Source organism: Mustelus asterias, chromosome 13 (genome assembly GCF_964213995.1).
Source record: "Mustelus asterias chromosome 13, sMusAst1.hap1.1, whole genome shotgun sequence".
NCBI lineage: Eukaryota > Metazoa > Chordata > Chondrichthyes > Carcharhiniformes > Triakidae > Mustelus > Mustelus asterias.
This window is the reverse complement of record NC_135813.1, coordinates 99,912,623-99,931,842: the sequence shown is the minus strand read 5'-3', so window position 1 is coordinate 99,931,842 and position 19,220 is coordinate 99,912,623. Positions and strand designations below refer to the sequence as shown.

At 43.8% G+C, this 19,220-nt stretch overlaps 1 protein-coding gene across 4 annotated transcripts in view; it reads right to left on the bottom strand.

Annotated features, from left to right (window-relative positions):
- ttc28 (tetratricopeptide repeat domain 28) overlaps positions 1–19,220 on the bottom strand; it is a 764,757-nt gene that overhangs the window by 139,331 nt on the left and 606,206 nt on the right. For all 4 annotated transcript variants that reach the window (XM_078227381.1, XM_078227383.1, XM_078227382.1 and 1 more), the window contains exon 12: positions 14,299–14,464. In XM_078227381.1, coding sequence (XP_078083507.1) covers positions 14,299–14,464 — 166 coding nt within the window. The remainder of the gene's footprint in view (positions 1–14,298; positions 14,465–19,220) is intronic.

Here is a 19,220-nt window from a genome sequence, read left to right as displayed (position 1 = left end):
AATGTTCGTTCACTGCAATTCTTCAAGGGTCTTGAGGGCCCCTAATCCTGAAAGTGGCTTGTTTTTTTACTGTGAATGAGAGTGGCCGACACGCTTCCTTACCAAGAAATTAAAAACGTTTGCTCCCACTCCTTCAATATGCAATTGGTAAGAACTGAGGAAAAAAAATGTTTCTCCAGGGTTATTAATCAATGTGGGAGGATTAGTCACAATTAATTGATCATCGTGATTGTGCCACCTCATCTGTCATGTTAGATCAGCCAAATTAGAAGCAAATGACAAAACCTGGATAATAAAACCCCTGTTTTATCAGGTCCGTGAACCAACATCGTAAAATTCAATTTGGAACAATGAAAATTAATGAAATGGAGATAAAAAAATTATAATAAACTTCACACACTGAGTCCCTTGACTGCCATTTTAGGCTGAGGGCTCAAATCCAAGCAATCAGGAAAACCTTCACCTCACATAGAATCATACAGTGCAGAAGGAGGCCATTTGGCCCATCAAGTCTGCACCCGACCACAATCCCACCCAGGCCCCATCCCCATAACCCCATGCTAATCCCCCTGACACTAAGGGGCAATTTAGCATGGCCAATCCACCTAACTCAATAACCATTAGTAACGGGGCAAATGCCCAAAATGATTTCTAAAAGCAAATCTCAAGATCAAAACTATACAAAATAAGCTGTCAGCACCTTTGTAATTACTGTTCAAGGAAACATAGTTTAGGTCTTAGTAAACGTGCCAATTCTCACGTACCGGGTGCTAGGCTCAGATGTATTAATTTCAGTTTTCTATTAGTTCCATGTTTAATCCAGCACAAAAGCAACTTTTGCCTTTCAAAATAGCTGCTGAAAGCTTTTTGGAATTTCACTGTAATCTCTCAAACAATGCTAGGGTGCACATGGTCCCCACAATTCCTTAATGATTTTAAAAATTCATTCCTGGGATGTGGGCGTTGCTGCATAGGCCAGCTTTTATTGCCCTTCCCTAGTTATCCCTGAGGACTCAACTCTTAACATTGGCTATTTTGCAAAGGTGGTGAGTGGTGGCCTGTGGTTTTCAGCCCACACTGTAGGAATGAAGTTCAACAGTCGAGTGTGCTTTGGTCTCTTCTCTTACCAGCCGCCTCAGGGTACTGTCAGCAGAGTCTGAACAGTGGGTTCTGTGTCTAACCCTGCCGGCCCAACATAGGGGGACGAGATAGGGGGAAAAAAAAAAGTTAAATTGGCTCATTTAATGCTGGCCAAGCCTTTGCAATTCCATAGAAGAACTCTGATCCCATTCTGCAATCCTGATTACCTGCCTTATACGTGGGGGTCCCTGTGAAGAGGAGCTGATAGCAGTGATGTGCCACAACCAGGCTGACATTGTTGGCACTGCATCTCAACCAATGCGTTGGACCTTCCCCATGACATTTACTATTCAATTAACTCAACGATCAAAGCCGTGGGCTAACATACAGCATGATTTCTTCAACATAAAATGTTGTATTAGTGAGTAGAACTGGTCAACTAATATGACTGATGTCTCTATTCTTGCAGTCATGAAAAATAAGGCACAGTGGTTAGCACTGCTGCCTCACAGCGCCAGGGACCCAGGTTCAATTCTGGCCATGGGTGACTGTTTATGTAGAGTTTGCACTCTTTTCCCACGTCTGCGTGGGTTTTCTTCAGATGCTCGGGTTTCCTCCAAGTCCGGAGATGTGCAGGTTAGGTAGATTGGCCGTGTTAAATTGCCTCTTGCTGTCCCAGGATGTAGGGGTTGGGGGATTAGCTGGGTAAATATGTGGGGTTACGGAGATAGAGCCTGCGTGGGATGCTCTGTCAGAGGGTCAGCAAAGACTCGATGGGCCGAATGGCCTCTTTCTGTACTGTAGGGATTCTATGATTTTTCTATGATCCTAAAGCATTTATGTATGAAGCTCAAATGAAAAAAAAGACACCTTATACAGAGGTGCTTCATTTTGAATGGATCTGCTTAGCAGATACAATTGTCTCCATAAACACTCAAACAAGGGGTAACAGAGAGCTTATTCAGATAGGTAACTGTATCCACATTGAAAAATTAACCCAGCCTTTACTTCAATCACTTTCATACAAACAGCTAAGATCATCAAGCAATCCAAGTGACTTGCTCCAATAATATCACCCTAGTTACTGACAGGGCCAACACTGGGACCCAGTTGGGTCTACTGATGGTCTGTTTTGTCTGTAGAAGCGACATTCTTTGAAACATGTGACGTATAAACTGATGTGGGGGGTTTGATTGGGCCGGTGTTGAGAGGCCGTTTCCCATGGTTCTTTGTTTCCTTTTCACTTCCTGCCAAACAAACTTCTGGAGTTCAGTCTGTGCGACTTTTCCTTTGTGATTCAAAACAAGCAATATCCCAAAGGTCACCTTTCCCCTCTCCGCCCCCTTTCCTGGACGCAAGGGGGAGGCACGAGACGAGAAAGGGATTTAAGCAGAAAGTAATTCATTCTCTCATTCATAAAGCACAGAAGTTTTAAATATTAGTCCAAAGTAGAGGGAGATCTGGAAAGGGTACTTGTGTTATGGAAAAATGTATATTTATAAAAACGTCAACTTTCTTATCCTCCAAATGGGTTTCTGTCGATCAGATCAGGCCATTCTAATTGTGTCAATGAGGTGATGGGGGGGGGGCGGGGGGGGGTCTCCAGAGTTAACAGCGGGGACACAGTGTTTGAATGGTCCCGGGAAATCATATTGTCAGCTGGGAGATTTGCATCTCCAGCCAGTCGCATGGTTTGCTGCGGTTGAGCAGCTCCTGTGCAGTCTAAATTCACTATAGAACTGCTCCGCATTACAGGGGCTGTCTCTTATTGACGACACTGTCAGTGCATAAAATCATCAAACGAAACAATGGCGAGTACATCACCTTACGGTTAGCACTGCTGCCTCACAGCTCCAGGGACTTGGGTTCAATTCCCAGCTTGGATCACTGTTTGTGCGGAGTCTGCACATTTTCCCCGTGTCTATGTGGGTTTCCTCCGGGTGCTCCGGTTTCCTCCCACAGTCCGAAAGACGTGCTGGTTAGGGTGCATTGGCCATGCTAAATTCTAGCCCAGTGCACCCGAACAGGCGCCGGAGTGTGGCGACTAGGGAATTTTCACAGTAACTTCATTGCCGTGTTAATGTAAGCCTACTTGTGGCTAATAAATAAACTTTACTTTTACTTTACCCTTTCTACATGCTTTGATCGAAAACAAAAAACCTCATTCCTCAATTAACACGTTTGAGATTTAGCAATCATATTAAAATACTTCATGGTAGATCTGTGAAAGGAGCCTTTGAGCAAGGGTTTAGGGGCTGCAAGTGAGAGAGAAGGCAAATGTAACAAGGTAGAGACAGAGATTTATTCCAGTCAAAATCGAGAAGAGTCTGCCACCTTGGCAGATTGCATGATTGCATTTTCCAGCTGATATTGGTGTATATTTATTAAGTGTCTGAAGTCTACAGCACAACAGATTTTTTTTATATGAGCCTGAATCATATCAATAAACATGACACGGCCGCCAGCTATCAGATTATGCAAAAGGCTGTGTGTATTCTGTACTTTATAATTCATCAGCTTGATTTATATGGAAAAAAAAAGTCTGATTCGCCACTTGCCAAGTGTCAGGCCTTGCAGCGCAAAGAAAGCGACACTTTCTGCATGTTAAGCTGTAGCTGAGGAACCAGTTTGCAAGACTACACCGCTCTTGGCAGCAGGTTTCATGCCAACATAGCTGACGGAAAACTGTTCACCTTGAACTTTTAAGCAGCCCAAAAATCCCTTGTTCCTTGACTGAATGAGCAGGGAATTGAACCAAAGCCATTAATAAATTTATCCTCTGCGTTAATGCTGTCAAACTCGGACAGACTGACATTCAATCAGTGGTGAGTACTTATGGACTGTCAATCATTAAAGCAGAAAGCAGCTCCAAATACAAGACAATATCCATCCATCATTGCATTCAACTAAAACAGATCAGCAGCAAACAATAATATTGATGCACAAGAGGCAGGCAAATGACTACACAAAAGTCTTACATTTGCCGGGATCCAATGCATGTCGAGATTTGCAGAAGAGACAAAGCTAGGTGGGAGGGTGAGCTGTGAGGAGGATGCAGAGATGCTTCAGTGTGATTCAAACAAGTTTTTTTAACGTTTAAAGTTTATTTATTAGTGTCACAAGTAGGCTTATATTAACACTGCAATGAAGTTGCTGTGAAAATCCCCTAGTCGCCACACTTCACCGCCTGTTCGGGTAACACTGAGCAAGAATTTAGCATGGCCAATGCACCTAACCAGCACGTCTTTCGGACTGTGGGAGGAAACCGGAGCACCCGGATGAAACCCACGCAGACACGGGGAGAACGTGCAGATTCCGCACAGACAGTGAACCAGGCTGGGAATCGAACCTGGGTCCCTGGCGTTGTGAGGCAGCAGTGCTAACTACTGTGCAGCCTCATTTGGAGTGAGTGGGCAAATGCATGGCAGATGCAGTATAATGTGGATAGATGTGAGGTTATCTGCTTTGGTAGCAATGTGGATAAGCTCACTTTGGTAGGAATGCACATTATTAACTGAATGGCTATAGATTGAGAGGGGGGAATGTGCAACGAGACCTGCTGTCCTCATACACCAGTTGCTGAAGGTAAGCATGCGAGTGCAGCATGCAGTGAGGAAGCAAATGGTATGTTGGCCTTCATAGCAAGAAGATTTGAGTACAGGAGCAGGGATGTCTTGCTGCAGTTATGCAGGACCTTGGTGGGACCACACCTGGAATATTGCAGTTTCAGTCTCCTCATCTGAGGAAGGATCTTCTTGTCATGGATGGAGTGCAGCAAAGATTTACCAGACTGATTCCTGGGATGGTGGGAATAACGTATGAGGAGAGATCGAGTCAAATCGGATTATATTCACAGAAGTTTAGAAGAATGAGAGGGGGAATCTCATAGAAAAATATAAAATTCTAACAGGGCTAGACAGGAAGGATGTTTCCGATGGTGGGGAGTCCAGACTCAGGGGTCACAATCTGAGGATATGGAGTAGACCATTTAGGACTGAGATGAAAATACATTTCTTCACTCGGAGGTGGGGAGTCCGTGGAATTCTCTACCACAGAAATCAGTTGAGACCAAAACATTGTGTGCGGGATTTTATGGCCTCACTCGTCCCGAAACCGTAAAATCCCGCCCCTCGCACGCTCCAATTCCCGTGGTGGGTGGGGCGGTAAAATTCCGGCCTGTATGTTTCCAAAAAGGAGTTAGATATGGTTCTTGGGGCTAAATGAATCAAAGGATATGGGGGGAAAGTGGGAAGAGGTCACTGAGTTGAATGATTAGCCATGATCATTATGAATGGTGAAGCAAGCTCGAAGGGCCGAATGGCCTACACCTGCTCCTGTTTTCTATGTTTCTATGAATCTGATTTGAAGCTGAAAATTTACAGAGTCTTGCCACTCACACCAACAACAATTTACTTCAGAATTTACAGCAATTAATCCTGATGGATTTCGAAGGACCAGCTACTGAAACACACCTCCACCTTAGCAGCAGAACAAATATATTGTCTGTTATCTGGTACAGTTCTCCTGTTATTGTTAAACAGTCCATCATTTGATTTATGAGCAATATCATAAGAGATCCACTGGTATTCTTAATAAAAAAAAAGAAAGTATGAACAAGAGAAAAGCAATTTAGCCCACACAGCCTGCCCCATAATTTAGGCCTGTATTCAGGACTCAAAACTATTTTCATCCCCCTCCTGCCCTGGGACCATGAATTATGAACCTGTCCGTTCTTGTAATTTAAGTAATTTAAATCTGATACGCACTGACTATTTTGCACATACCTCAAGCATGAAGGCTTTCTACACCTATGAACTTGCTCATTTATCCCTAAACATGTCAAGTACTAAGATACTGCACAAGAAACGTGCTTTGTCTTCCTTTTCACTTTTGAAATCGTCAGCTTCATGAGCTTGCCACGTAGTTGAATGAGTGCACATCTTCCCTCAGACTCTCACTCAGGGAATACTTAGTTTCTACCGAACACTCATTTGGGGAGTATTTGGTTTCTATCAGGCCCTCACTCGGAGCACTTTGCTTCCAGCACGCCCCCACCCCCTACCAGTTAATGAGTGCTTGGCTTTGATCAGACCCCTACTCAGCTTCCATCAGAATTGGACACTGAGTTCCGAGCACTCACACGCATTCTTAATGCCAAGGGACTAGGAACTGTGGAGGAACAAATAGATTTGTGTGTCCAGGTACACAAATCATTAAAAGCTAATGTACAGGTACAAAAAGTAATCAAAAAGGTTAATGGAATGTTGGCCTCTATCTCAAGGGAGCCAGAATACAAAGGGGAGGAAGCGATGCTTCAGTTGTACAGAGCATTGCTCAGAACCTATCTGGAGTAATGCATTCAATTTTAAGCACTTAACCTCAGGAAGGATATATTGTCCTTGGAAGGAGTACAGCACAGATTCACCAGACTAATATCAATGCTTAAAAGGTTAAATTATGATGGCGGGTTGCGATAAATTTGGCTTGTTTCCATTGAGCGTAGAAGGGCGAGGGGTGGTTTAATTGCATTGTTTAAAATGATAAAGCGATTCGATGTGCAGGGAAGCGATTTCCTCTGGTGGTGGGGGATCCAGAACAAAGAAGTGTAATCTTAAAAGTAGAAAACAAGCATTCAGGAACAATATCTGGAAACACTTGTTCAAACAAAGGGATAGAAAAACTCTCTCTCCACCAAAAGGCAATGGATGCTGGGTTAATTGACTTCTTTAATGCTCAGATTAATAGATGTTTGTAAGATAAATGTGTGAAAGCATTTGGATCAAAGGTGGGTAACTTGACTTGAGGTATCGATCAACCATAAATGATCAACCATAAAAGACTCGAGGAACAGGTTCATGAAGCTGAAAGACGTACTGCTATTCCTCGGTTCAATACTCAATGAGTGCTTAGGTTGTATCATTTAAACTCTGGTGGCACTCTCACTCACAAGAACACAAGAAATAGAAGCAGGGGTAGGTCACCAGGACCTTCCAGCCTGCCCTGCTATTCAATACAATCATGGCTGATCTACGTCGGCCTCAACTCCTTTACTGTGCCATTTCCCCAAAGCCCTCCATTCCTCGATCTATCAAATATTTATCCATCTTCACTTTAAATACTTCTAATGATCCAGTCTCCACCACCCTTGGGGCAGAGAATTCCAGAAATTCACCACCCACTGAGAGAAGAAATTTCTATGCACCTCAGTTTTAAATGACCAGCCCTTTATCTTGTAGCTATGTCCCCTTGTTCGAGACTCTCCCACGAGTGAAAACATCTCACCATCTACCCTGTCAAGCCCCCTCAGGACCTTATATGCTTCATTAAGGTTCTTCTAAACTCCAAGGAATACAGACCCAAACTATTTAGTCTCTCTTGATAGGACAACCCTCTCATCCCAGGAGTTAGCCTGGTGAATCTCCATTGGACTGTCTCCAATGTTACTATGTCCTTTTTTAAGTAAGAGGACCAAAACTGGATGCACTCAAGTTAGAGGGTTGTTGCATCAAGTCTCATTCCAGGAGTTGAATGTATAATCTGAATTTGAAGGAGTGCTACTTTTATGTATTGAACTTCCTTCAAATTCCCATTAAATTGCCATTCAAAGAATACTTACCATGCTGAATCCTTCCACCCAGTGTTCTTTGACCCATCACTGGGTACATCACTTCCATAAGACTTCCATTCAATGAGCACTAAGCTTCTAATAGCTTCGTGTTCAGTGAGAACGCCATTCACTTAGAACACAAATCAGTGAATATTTAGCTCCCATCAGATCTCCGTCCAATGGGCACTTGGTCTACCACAGTCTTCCATCCCATAAATTTACAAGAGGTGACAAAATTTATCGGAAATTGGTTAATCATTTGCTGGATTTGAACGACTGTGTTTCACATATCCCGGCACTACGGTTGTGCGACACAGTCAATGTGACACAGTGAGAGGGGAAGAGAAGTTTCAAGATTGGAATACAGATTACCTGAAGCATCAGGTGCTGCACAATGTACATTATTTCAATGTCCAACTCCGCGACACCCACATACAGCACATTTGGGTACCTTTCAATCCAACTTATTATAACCCTGGGGGCGGCGAGGGCGTAATGGTATTATCATTAAACTATTAATCCAGAAATTCAGCTAATGTTCTGGGGACCCGGGTTCAAATCCTGCCACGGCAGATGGTGGAATTTGAATTCAATGAAAAGAATTAAGAATCTACTGATGACCATGAAACCATTGTTGATCGTTGGAAAAACCAATCTGGTTTACTAATGTCCTTTAGGGAAGGAAATCTGCCGCCCTTACCTGGTCTGGCCTATATGTGATGCCAGAGCCACAGCAATGTGGTTGACTCTCAACTGCCCTCCAAGGGCAACTAAATGCCGGCCAGCCAGCGAAGGCCATGTCCCACGAATGAATAAAAAGAACTCTGGAGATTAAACAATTAAGCTCAGTGGGGGATGATCTCATTACTTCCACTGTGATTCATTGAAAAAGGATGTTGTCAAGTTTTTAAAAGTTCAATACAATTAGCCAGCATGGAGGCACAGTGCTTAGCATTGCTGCCTCACAGTGCCAGGGACCCGGGTTCGATTCCCGGCTTGCATCACTGTCTGTGTGGAGTCTGTACATTCTCCCCGTGTCTGCATGGGTTTCCTCCGGGTGCTCCGGTTTCCTCCCACAGTCCAAAGATGTGCGAGTTAGATGGATTGGCCATGCTAAATTGCCACTTAGCATCAGGGGACTAGCTAAGGTAAATGCATGGGATATGATTGTGAGGATAGTGCCTGGGTGGGATTGTGGTTGGTGCAGACTCGATGGGCCGAATGGCCTCCTTCTGCACTGTAGGATTCTATGATTGGCCATGCTAAGTTTTCCCTCAGTGTACCTGAACAGGCATCGGAGTGTGGCAACTAGGGGATTTTCACAGTAACTCCATTGCAGTGTTAATGTAAGCCTACTTGTAACAATAATAAATAAACTTTAAACATCAATTGAAATTTCAATATGATCAAGGTTGTCCTTTAAAACAATTTTTTTGGATCTCCCTTAGACACCAGTAACCCATATTTAAAAAGCTGGTTGCCTGCTCTCACTCTGTTAAGCTGGTGCTCAGTGGCTAAAGTAGATTAAATATCAGTGAATAAATTGAATTGAAACATGGCTGAACTGTGTAATTTTTTTTTATTGGTCTCCTGACAATCACAGCTAACAAGATAGGAATACGTGAATAGGTTAGCGTGCCTGGGAGGCGAGCCCCGTGTGGATTCAAAATTTATTTCTCTCAACTTTTGGTGTGGGTTCTGGCAAGGGATTGATACCTGGAGAACAATGAAACCACTGCATTCCACACTCATTCTGTGCTGCTCACTGCATTCTCTCCACTGCTTCACCCACACCCCTCCCCGTCAGCAGTCTATCATACGCCAGCGCATCTGTACGAGAGACATTCTACTGCAGAAGGATTCCAGAACTAACTGTTAAAAGGGAATCTGATGGGGGAGCTACAATCTTGAGATTGCAGCACTCCTTTTGTGACAGAGTTACGTGGCGATCTTACCAAAAAGATTCTAAGTGACAAGCAAGCGTGAAAACGGGAAAAAAGATCGCACCCATTTTTTGGGTGAGCTCCCAGACGCAATCATACGGTACTTAGAGAAAGAGCCAAAATGTGATTCACGCTGGCAGGGGGAGTGGGCCTATTCACACCGGGAAGCCAGCTGCTGAGCCCTCGGGGCATCATTGCGCAGGCACCCCAACATCCCAGCGCACTGTGTACGCTGGCAGTGACCGGTAACCTTAGCAGCAACCTGGGAAACGAATTTAATCCCCTGTTTGCTGGAGCTGTTGATTCACCCAGTCTGAGTTGGACCCCTCTCCTTTTATGAGTCATCACACTGATTTTTTTTCATGTAAATTAACTGGCATCAGTTTCCGCCCAGTCACCTAATGAATAAAAGTACTGTCTGGTGAAGCACCAAACCACAGAGAAAAGAAAACGCAAGGTTCAATTACTTACAGGTGCTGAGTTGGCTGAAGTGAGATACAACAGCAGGTGATAGACCCCATCAGCAGCCCGGAGTTACAGCGAAAGCTTAACAAGGATTTCTACCCCTGATTGCAACGCAGTGAATACCAGAAGCAAAGACTATCGACCTGAAACATTGACTCTGCACGATGCCATGTACCATATCGGAGCTGGACTCCTTCATGCTTCTTAACAGTAACAGGAATCCAGCCAAAGTACTCAGCGTTTCAATGTGCAGCATCATCAGTGTTCTCCTGTGTGACACCTCGGACACCTCCACATCCTGAATTCCCCGCAACAGAATTCAATGGCACAGTGGTTAGCGCTGCTGCCTCACAGCGCCAGGGACCCAGGTTCAATTCCTGGCTTGGGTCACTATCTGTGTGGAGTCGGCACGTTCTCCCCGTATCTGCGTGGGTTTCCTCCGGGTGCTCCTGTTTCCACACACAGTCCCCAAACATGTGCAGGTTAGGTGGATTGGCCGTGCTAAATTGCCCCTTAGTGTCAAGGGGACATCAGCATAGCGTGGGTTCAACAAAGTGACTATAGGCCAGAATTTTCCAGCTGTTCACTCTGCCGAAATCTTCTGGTGCCGCTGACAGCGGACCCCATCGCGGGTTTCCCAGCAGCGAGTGGCTCATTCAACGGGAAATCAATGACAGGCCAATGGTGGGACTGATGGGACTCGTGAAATGCCACCCATAATATTTCACCATGTTCAGTGCTTGGTTTGCTCACTGTTACTGTTACTGATGTATAATTGTATTGGAGGATATTCGAAGCAAATATTCACAATTCATCCAATTACATTAACACACAATATTTGTTTTTGGCCCCTTTCCATAAGTTTGCCCTTTCTCTTCTCTTGTTAGGGAATTAGTCCAAGGGTATCAGTCATTCTCTGCTACGTTGCACATTTTTCATGCGATCCTTGGGTTATTCAACTACAGAAGAATCACATCTAATTCCAATCCAACATCCATACACATGCACTTCAACAGATTCCATAAGATAACAACCAGGACCTGAAACCTTTGACTGATTTTTTTCCCTCCTCATCTAAGAGTGCTCTTGCTAATTTAGAGATGCCTAGGCTGGCTTTCCCCCATTATGGACGCACCACTAGGAAGCACAGAAAAAGCAGCTGAGGATTCTCTGAATTAATTTCTTTCTTACCTTTTTTATTTCAGAGAAAAAAAATAATTGTAGGTTGCCTTTTTTTCCCCCACAAATGCACTTAAGCCAATCAGGTACAGTGTAACACACGTGTGACACACTCACATGTGACATCAAACAGTGATGACCATGAAAACTTGCAAGTATATAGCTCTTCAATGCAGAAAAAACCAGGATAAGGCAACTCACAGGCACATAAGAAAAATGCTTCCTGAGCCGTGGACAAATTGGATAGGAGCACCAAAAGCACACAATCACACAGAGGAGAGGAAGGAAGAGTTTAGGAAGGAAATTTCAGAGATTGCATTTCAGGCAGCTCAAGGCACCCCCATAAACCTGACAAAGGGGGAAAGGTATGCATGTATATTGAAGTCAAAAGAATGATGTGTATGGCAGGGGTTGGATGTTATTTTAGGGCTGGGGGTCATCATGTCAATACTGATTCATTTTTTAATGCCCATCCTTTGTTGCCCGAGGGCAGTTGAGAGCCAACCACAAAGCTGTGGTTCTGGAGTCACATGGAGGCCAGAACAGGTAAGGATGGCAGATTTCTTTCCCTAAAGAATATTAGTGAACCAGATGGGTTTTTCCTACAATGGTTTCATGAACTGTTAATTCCCGATATTTTTACCGAATTCAAATTCCACATTTGAATCCCGCCATGCCGGGATTCAAACCCAGGCCCCCAAAACATTAGCCGAGCTTCTGGATTAATAGTCGAACGAAAGTACCACTAGGCCATCGCAAAGTCCCAGGTGCTGAAATCCCCAAAGTGGGCTTGAACCCATGATTTCCTGGTTCAGAAGTGTCTTGTTGAGCCATAAGGCAACTAGGTCTCAAGAATGGGCAGACCGTAAAGTTCTCTGGCTTGGTGGGTGAATGAGCTGGTCATCTGGAAGGGGTTTGGACAAGCAGGGTATGGGTGAACAGACAAAAACACGATACAGTTAGGGCAAGGAGATCAGATAGAAGCACTGAGGATTCGTAGGCTAGTTCATGAACCAAAAAGTACTCAGAGAAGATGGAATGAGTGCCTCTCGAGCTAAACAGAAAAGAAGAACTACAATGGAAATACTTGGTAAGTGGGCTGGTTGGCTGGATGCTCTCCAACAAGGAAGGTGGTAGGCATTCCCAAACACATTGCAAACCACATGTAAACAACCAAAAAAATCAACACTATTTTCATAAAAATCAGAAGAACTAGAGGCAAGAGTAGGCAACTCAGCCCCCCCAGGCCTGCTCCGTCATTTAACACGATCATGGCTGATCTCATCTCAGCCTCAACTCCACTTTCCTGCCCATTCACCATTGCCCTTCAAACCAATTACTAAACAAAAATCTGTCCACCTCTTCCTTAAATTTACTCAAAATCCCGACATCCAGCACAGTCCGGGGTAGCGAATTCCACAGAGTCATGACCCTTTGAGAAAAGCAACTTCTTCTCATCTCTGTTTTAAATCTTCCACCCCTTATTCTAAAACTATGACCTCTTGTTCTAGATTGCCCGAGATGTCCTCTCCACATCTACTTTGTCAATCCCCCTTATCGTCTTTTACATCTCAATTATATCTCCTCTCATTCTTCTAAACTCCAGTGAGCATAGGCCTAAACTTCCCAATCTCTCTTCATAAGACAAGCTCCTCACCTCCTCACTAAATCAATTTCGTGAATCTCCTCTGAACTGCCTTCAGTGCAACTACATCCCTCCTCAAGGGGACCAAAACTGTACACAATATTCTAAGTGCAGTCTCACAAATGTTTTGTACAGTAGCAGCAACATTTTACTTTTATACTCTATTCCTTCAGCAATAAATGACAAGATTCCATTTGTCTTCATTATTACCTGCTGTACCTGCACACTAGTTTTCTATGATTCATGCACGTGAACACCCAGATCCCTCTGCACTGAAGCACTCCAAAGTCTCTCCCCATTTAGATCATAATTTGCCTTTGCATTTTTCCAATCAAAATGGATAACCTCACACTTATCCACGTTAAACTCCATCTGCCAAATTTTGCCCCATTCACTTAATCTATCCATATCCATTTATAAATTTCTTATTTCATTGTCGCAACTTAGTATCCCACCTACAGTAGCGTCATCTGAAAATTTGGCTACGGTACCGACTATCTCTGCACCCAAGTCTTTAATATAGATTGTAAATAGTTGGGGTCCTAGACCGAACCCTGTGGCACCCCGCTAGTTACATCGTGCCAACCCGTTTACAATGGGCTAAATAATGTTAATGACTAGAAACTCTACTTTGTCGATCTCCCTTATCTCAATTATATCTCCTCTCATTCTTCTAAACTTTTTCATAGTGACTGAACAGATCAAATTTTATTTTATGGAATGCCACTAATTTACGGTGATTAAATATGTTCAATTCTGTTTTTATCGCAAAAGAGTCAAGAATTTTTCATAATTTGTACCCAGTACTTTGGAGATTATTTTCCAGAACTTCATTGCTTTCTGCGGAAAATGCAAACCGGTGGCTTTAACTTTAATATATTCAATCAAAATATGACTTATTCATTTGATTTAGTTTAAAAGGATCATATTTCAGTTCAGCATAGTAAGGCTCCTAAAAGAATGTAGGAGGAATGGGGAAGGTCAGCAGTGTGAGTGCTGCTAATGGACCTGCTGCAGGGCGAAACAGATAAAAAAAAAAAGCAGATTTTCTTTGCACTCCTCCACTCTTCTGCTTTCACTACACTTTAGTATTTAATGTTTCAAAAGAGAAGTGCAAGCAAACCATTACATATGACTGCAAACTGTAAGGACGGGAACAAGCGCCAGTGTTACAATTCATCACAGCAGTAACTGCAAAGGCCTGTCACTCACTAATTTTAATGATCTCAGACACAATCTCAGCCCATAATAAAACACTTTTTGTGTTTGTCCACCATCTTCAATCTGTCTCTGGAAGAGGCAAAGCAAGAATGGCATTTTAAACACAGCGAGGATGTAAAAATCAATCATTTACCCTTTTAAAGAAATGGAAAGCTTACCTGGTGTAGTAGGAGTCAACACCGAGTGCTTCTCGAACATTGGCCACGTATTGCTCAAGAGTAGAGAAACTGGATGCCTGCAGGTTGATGCTGCTAGTTTCATTAAAATCGTTGCTGTTTTCTGTCAGACCATCACCCAGATAGCACTCGTGAAACTTCAATATTCCTGCAAGGAGACCAAAAGACAGGAAGACGTGTGCCGTGTTACTGCGGGTATCACAAAGCTGGAATCACTAATTACTCTGGCAATGGTACGCAGCCGCAGACTCCTTGAGTTCAAGTGTTTGAGATGTGATGTTAAGTGTACCTTGAAGAGATGTCTTTTTAAAATCATGATCTCTGCAGCTCTCACAGCATCAATGTTTCTCAGCTCACAGCCTTAGCTGATGTCATTATGGCACCGGCTTTACTGGAGATGTCCTTTTATTGCTGCTTAAACGGGGGATTGTTTCTTTTTACTGGGTTGATTGTGACTCTGCATTGTTAGGGAGAAAAAACTGGTTGGCAGTTCAGGTGACAGGAGTTTTTTTTCATTTTCAGTTTGGAGCTGCAGTTTGGGTTTTAGTTTTAGAAGGGGCATCAAGCTGAAAAGAAGTCTCTCTCTTTCCCTGGTTTTGGAAATTCTACTGGTCATCTGTATGCAAGGCCTTGCGTTTCTGAAGGGGGCCGGAGTCTGCTGTTGGTGGCTTGCCTAAAGTCCCTGCTGTTTTGGGAAGCTGTTCTGACTTCAAATTGTTCTGAATCTATCCAGAGAACTGTAGACTTCATCCAAAGGACTCAATTCCTGTATCACGTGAGCATTAGTCTATGCTGTAGTAAACCTGCTTGAAGGTCTTGTTTATGGGATTGGTTTGAGTGGGACAGCTCGTACATCCATTAAGCGTTATACAATTTCATGATTGTTTTGGCATGTTTATAATTGACAGAAGTTATTGCTAATATTCTTACTATATATGTTAACTATATTCATAAATAAACCTTCTTTGATAAAAGCTCCCTCGTGGGTCATTTAAATCATACCTGAAGTGAAAACTATCATGCTTATCCTAGCTAAATTCAAGTTGCAAAACTTATGATCCCAGCAGGCTCCATAAAACACTTTGGAATTTCTGACCTGAACCATAACAGAGAACATGCACCAATATTCAGGAAAACATCAACACTTGATGGCTACAGTCTTATTTCAGAAAAAGGCCATGCTTGTTGCTACTTTTTAAAGATAAAAGTTAAAGTTTATTTATTAGTCACAAATGAAGTTACTGTGAAAATCCCCTAGTTGCCACACTCCGGCGCCTGTTCGGGTACACTGAGGGAGAATTTAGCATGGCCAACACACTTAACCCGCACATCTTTTGGATTGTGGGAGGAAACCAGAGCACCCGGAGGAAACCCATGCAGGCATGGGGAGAACGTGAAAACTCCACACAGACAGTGACCAAAAGTTGGGAATCGAACCCTGGCGCTGGGAGGCAGCAGTATAAATCTACATGACCGACATTATTTCATACACATCTGATTTATTATATAGGGGTTCCACCAACAAGGAGACAAATCTCACCATAATGTTCCCTTCAAAAGAAGGCACCTCACCATCTAGATCATGTCCAAAGAAGGATCTTTGGAATCTGAGCCTGACCTCCGTATGAAGTTAAAATTTCAACTTGTATGTATCTCTGCCTGAAATAGATGAGCCATTCCATCTGGCTTTAAACTGGACAATCCGCTTTCAATTGCAGTTGATAATTCTGATCATTGAAAACTGGGCAGAAAAAGCAGCTGTTGATTTGTCTTTTTCAATTGCTCAAGTGAACCGTGGCTTATGTGATGATTTTGCTACAGGGCAGGATGGGTGGTTGGTTCCAAGTCTACCTCAACCAGAATGTAGATTGAATCCCATGCTGCTGGGAACCACATGCGAGCTGTCTAGCCAACTAAGCTAACCCGCATGTTACTCCATGCGGCAATGCGGTTGACTCTTAGCTGCCCTCTGAAATGGCCTAGGCAAGACTTCAAAGGCGACCAGAGATAGGCAACAAATACTGGCCTTGCCAGCGGCACCCACAGCCCATGAAAGAACAAAGAAAAAAAGCATTGGTTGGAACATTTTACTCAATAGTCAAGATTTGCACGAGTGGAGATATTTCCTCAGTTTACGATAGTAGAATTACAGAACAATATCATGGTGACAGAGGAAAGACCTGTCTACCTTAAAAATATCTGCCAGCTCCAACCTTGGAAGAGCACAGTCTCCCAGTACATCTGGATTTTTATGCATTCTTGGAAAGGCTGACATTTATTGCCCATTCTTGATACAACTGAATAACTTGCGAGGCCACTTTGGAGGGCATTCTTGTGTCAACCAAATACATGAAGGAGAAAAATTTGTGGGGTTGTGCAGAAAAAGTGGTGGCGTGGAACTGACGGGATTGCTCTTCCAGAGAGTTGAAGATGCGAACTTGGTGGATGGAATGACCTTCCCCTCTGATACACTATTCCATGATTCCATGAAGGGGCAAGTGTCACACATGGGCCAGACTGGATGAGGGCATTAATGTACGAGTTGGCTTTTTACAACAAGTCAATGGCTCCATTGTCAATTCTACTGATAATAATTCTTTTACTTCCTGTTTTCCAAAGAACAGAATTCAAATTCTGAAACTACTACAACCTGAGAGGACTTGTATGAAAATCCATAGTTAAATAAGACACAACAAAGCACATCATACAGAAAGGAGCAACTTCAGCACCAGCAACCTGGGGTCTCTTGGAATGAGATTGCCAATCGAGTGTTGATAGCCCCAAGATTCCACGTGGCATTTGCAATGGATTTGTGCCAATGCAATGGGATTGTCACTGCCAAACCTCTGCAGGGCTGAATCTGCCAAAATTTGTTGCGTTGGTGTTCAAGCTAAAATCCTTTTTAATGGTTGGAAATTGAGAGAGCAGCCTTTGAAAAGCAAGGCGTGGCTAAAGATTGCTGCATGCAAATCAGCAAGTGCTTGCCTAGCTGCTTTAACTCTCAGGTAACTGCGCTGGATTACCCAAGAGTTATCCTGCCTCTCTTCCCAAAAAGTGATTTCCACTGGATAATCTGATACAGGGAGCTGAGGAAGGAGCAAAGGCTTGGCCAAACAGAAATGGTATTGGGCGGCACAGTGGTTAGCATTGCTGCCTCACAGCGCCAGGGACCCGGGTTCAATTCCGGCCTCAGGGTGTGGAGTTTGCACATTCTCCCCATGTCTGCATGGGTTTCCTCCGGGTGCTCCGGTTTCCTCCCACAGTCCAAAGATGCGCAGGTTAGGTTGATTGGCCATGATAAATTAACTCTAGTGTCGGGGGGATTACAGGGTAAATATGTGGGGTTATGGAAATAGGGCCTGGGTGGGATTGTGGTCAGTGCAGATTCAATGGGCCGAATGGCCTCCTTCTGCACTGTAGGGATTCTGTGAAACAAAGAGGAGCAAACAATGTTGCTGAAAGTGACGGAGGATTTGATTTGATTTATTATTGTCACATGTATTAGTATACAGTGAAAAGTATTGTTTCTTGCGCACTATACAGACAAAGCATACCCTTCATAGAGAAGGAAACAAGAAAGTGCAGAATGTAGTGTTACAGTCATAGCTAGGGTGCAGAGAAAGATCAACTTAATGCACGGCAGGTCCATTCAAAGGTCTGACGGCAGCAGGGAAGAAGCTGTTCTTGAGTCGGTTGGTACGTGACCTCAGACTTTTGTATCTTTTTCCCGAAGGAAGAAGGTGGAAGAGAGAATGTCTGGGGTGCGTGGGGACCTTAATTATGCTGGCTGCTTTGCCAAGGCAGCGGGAAGTGTAGACAGAGTCAATGGATGGGAGGCTGGTTTGCGTGATGGATTGGGCTACATTCACGACCTTTTGTAGTTTCTTGCGGTCTTGGGCAGAGCAGGAACCATACCAAGCTGTGATACAACCAGAAATAATGTTTTCTGTGGTGCATCTGTAAAAGTTGGTGAGAGTTGTAGCTGACATGCCAAATTTCCTTCTGAGAGGCATTGGTGGGCTTTCTTAACTATCGTGTCGGCATGAGGGGACCAGGACAGGTTGTTGGTGATTTGGACGTCAGTAATTGGTGACAAAAGGTGTACTGTTAAATAAAAGACAAGACTTCAATGGTTGGTTGTGTTCTGGTACTCTTGCAGCAGTCAATGAAGAGTTCTCGGAGTAACATTTATCTTGAGGCTTATCTCCATATACTTCTGCCTGGAAAGCAGCTAGGGCCATCTCCCCCTCAATGATGCAAAGTTACACACAGAGTGTAGCCCGTGACAACAATGCTGAACACATTGTGGAGCTTATTCTAGTCTGTCAAGGCAGCAAAAATGTCCTTTCAAGACACGGCTGATCATCTCATGACCACTCTGGGAGAGATGTGCTTCATGGTAGTGCTCATTGTTGTTTGCGAAACTCTTAATGTAGACATTATCCAAGTGAGCAGAGGTCTTGTCGTCAGAAGGTCATCAATTGGCATGACTTTATGCTTTGAATCATAGAATCCTTTCAGTGCAGAAGGAGGCCATTCAGCCCATCCAGGCTTCACCAACTCTCTGACAGAGTGTCTAACCCAGGCCCTTTCCCCAGCCCTAAACCCGTAACCCCACACATTTTTCTATGGCTAATCCATCTTACCTACACATCTTGGGACACTAATGGGCAAACTACTATGGCCAATCCACCTAACCTGCATACATTGGGACTGTGGGAGGACATTGAAGCACCCAGAGGAAACCCATGCAGACACGGGGAGAACGTGCAAACTCCAGACAGACAGACAGACACCCAAGGCTGGAGTTGAACACGGGTCCCTGGTGCTGTGAGGTAGCAGTGATAACCGCTGTGTCACTGTGTCACCCAAATTCTGATGCATGATGGGGCAACTTCCAACAA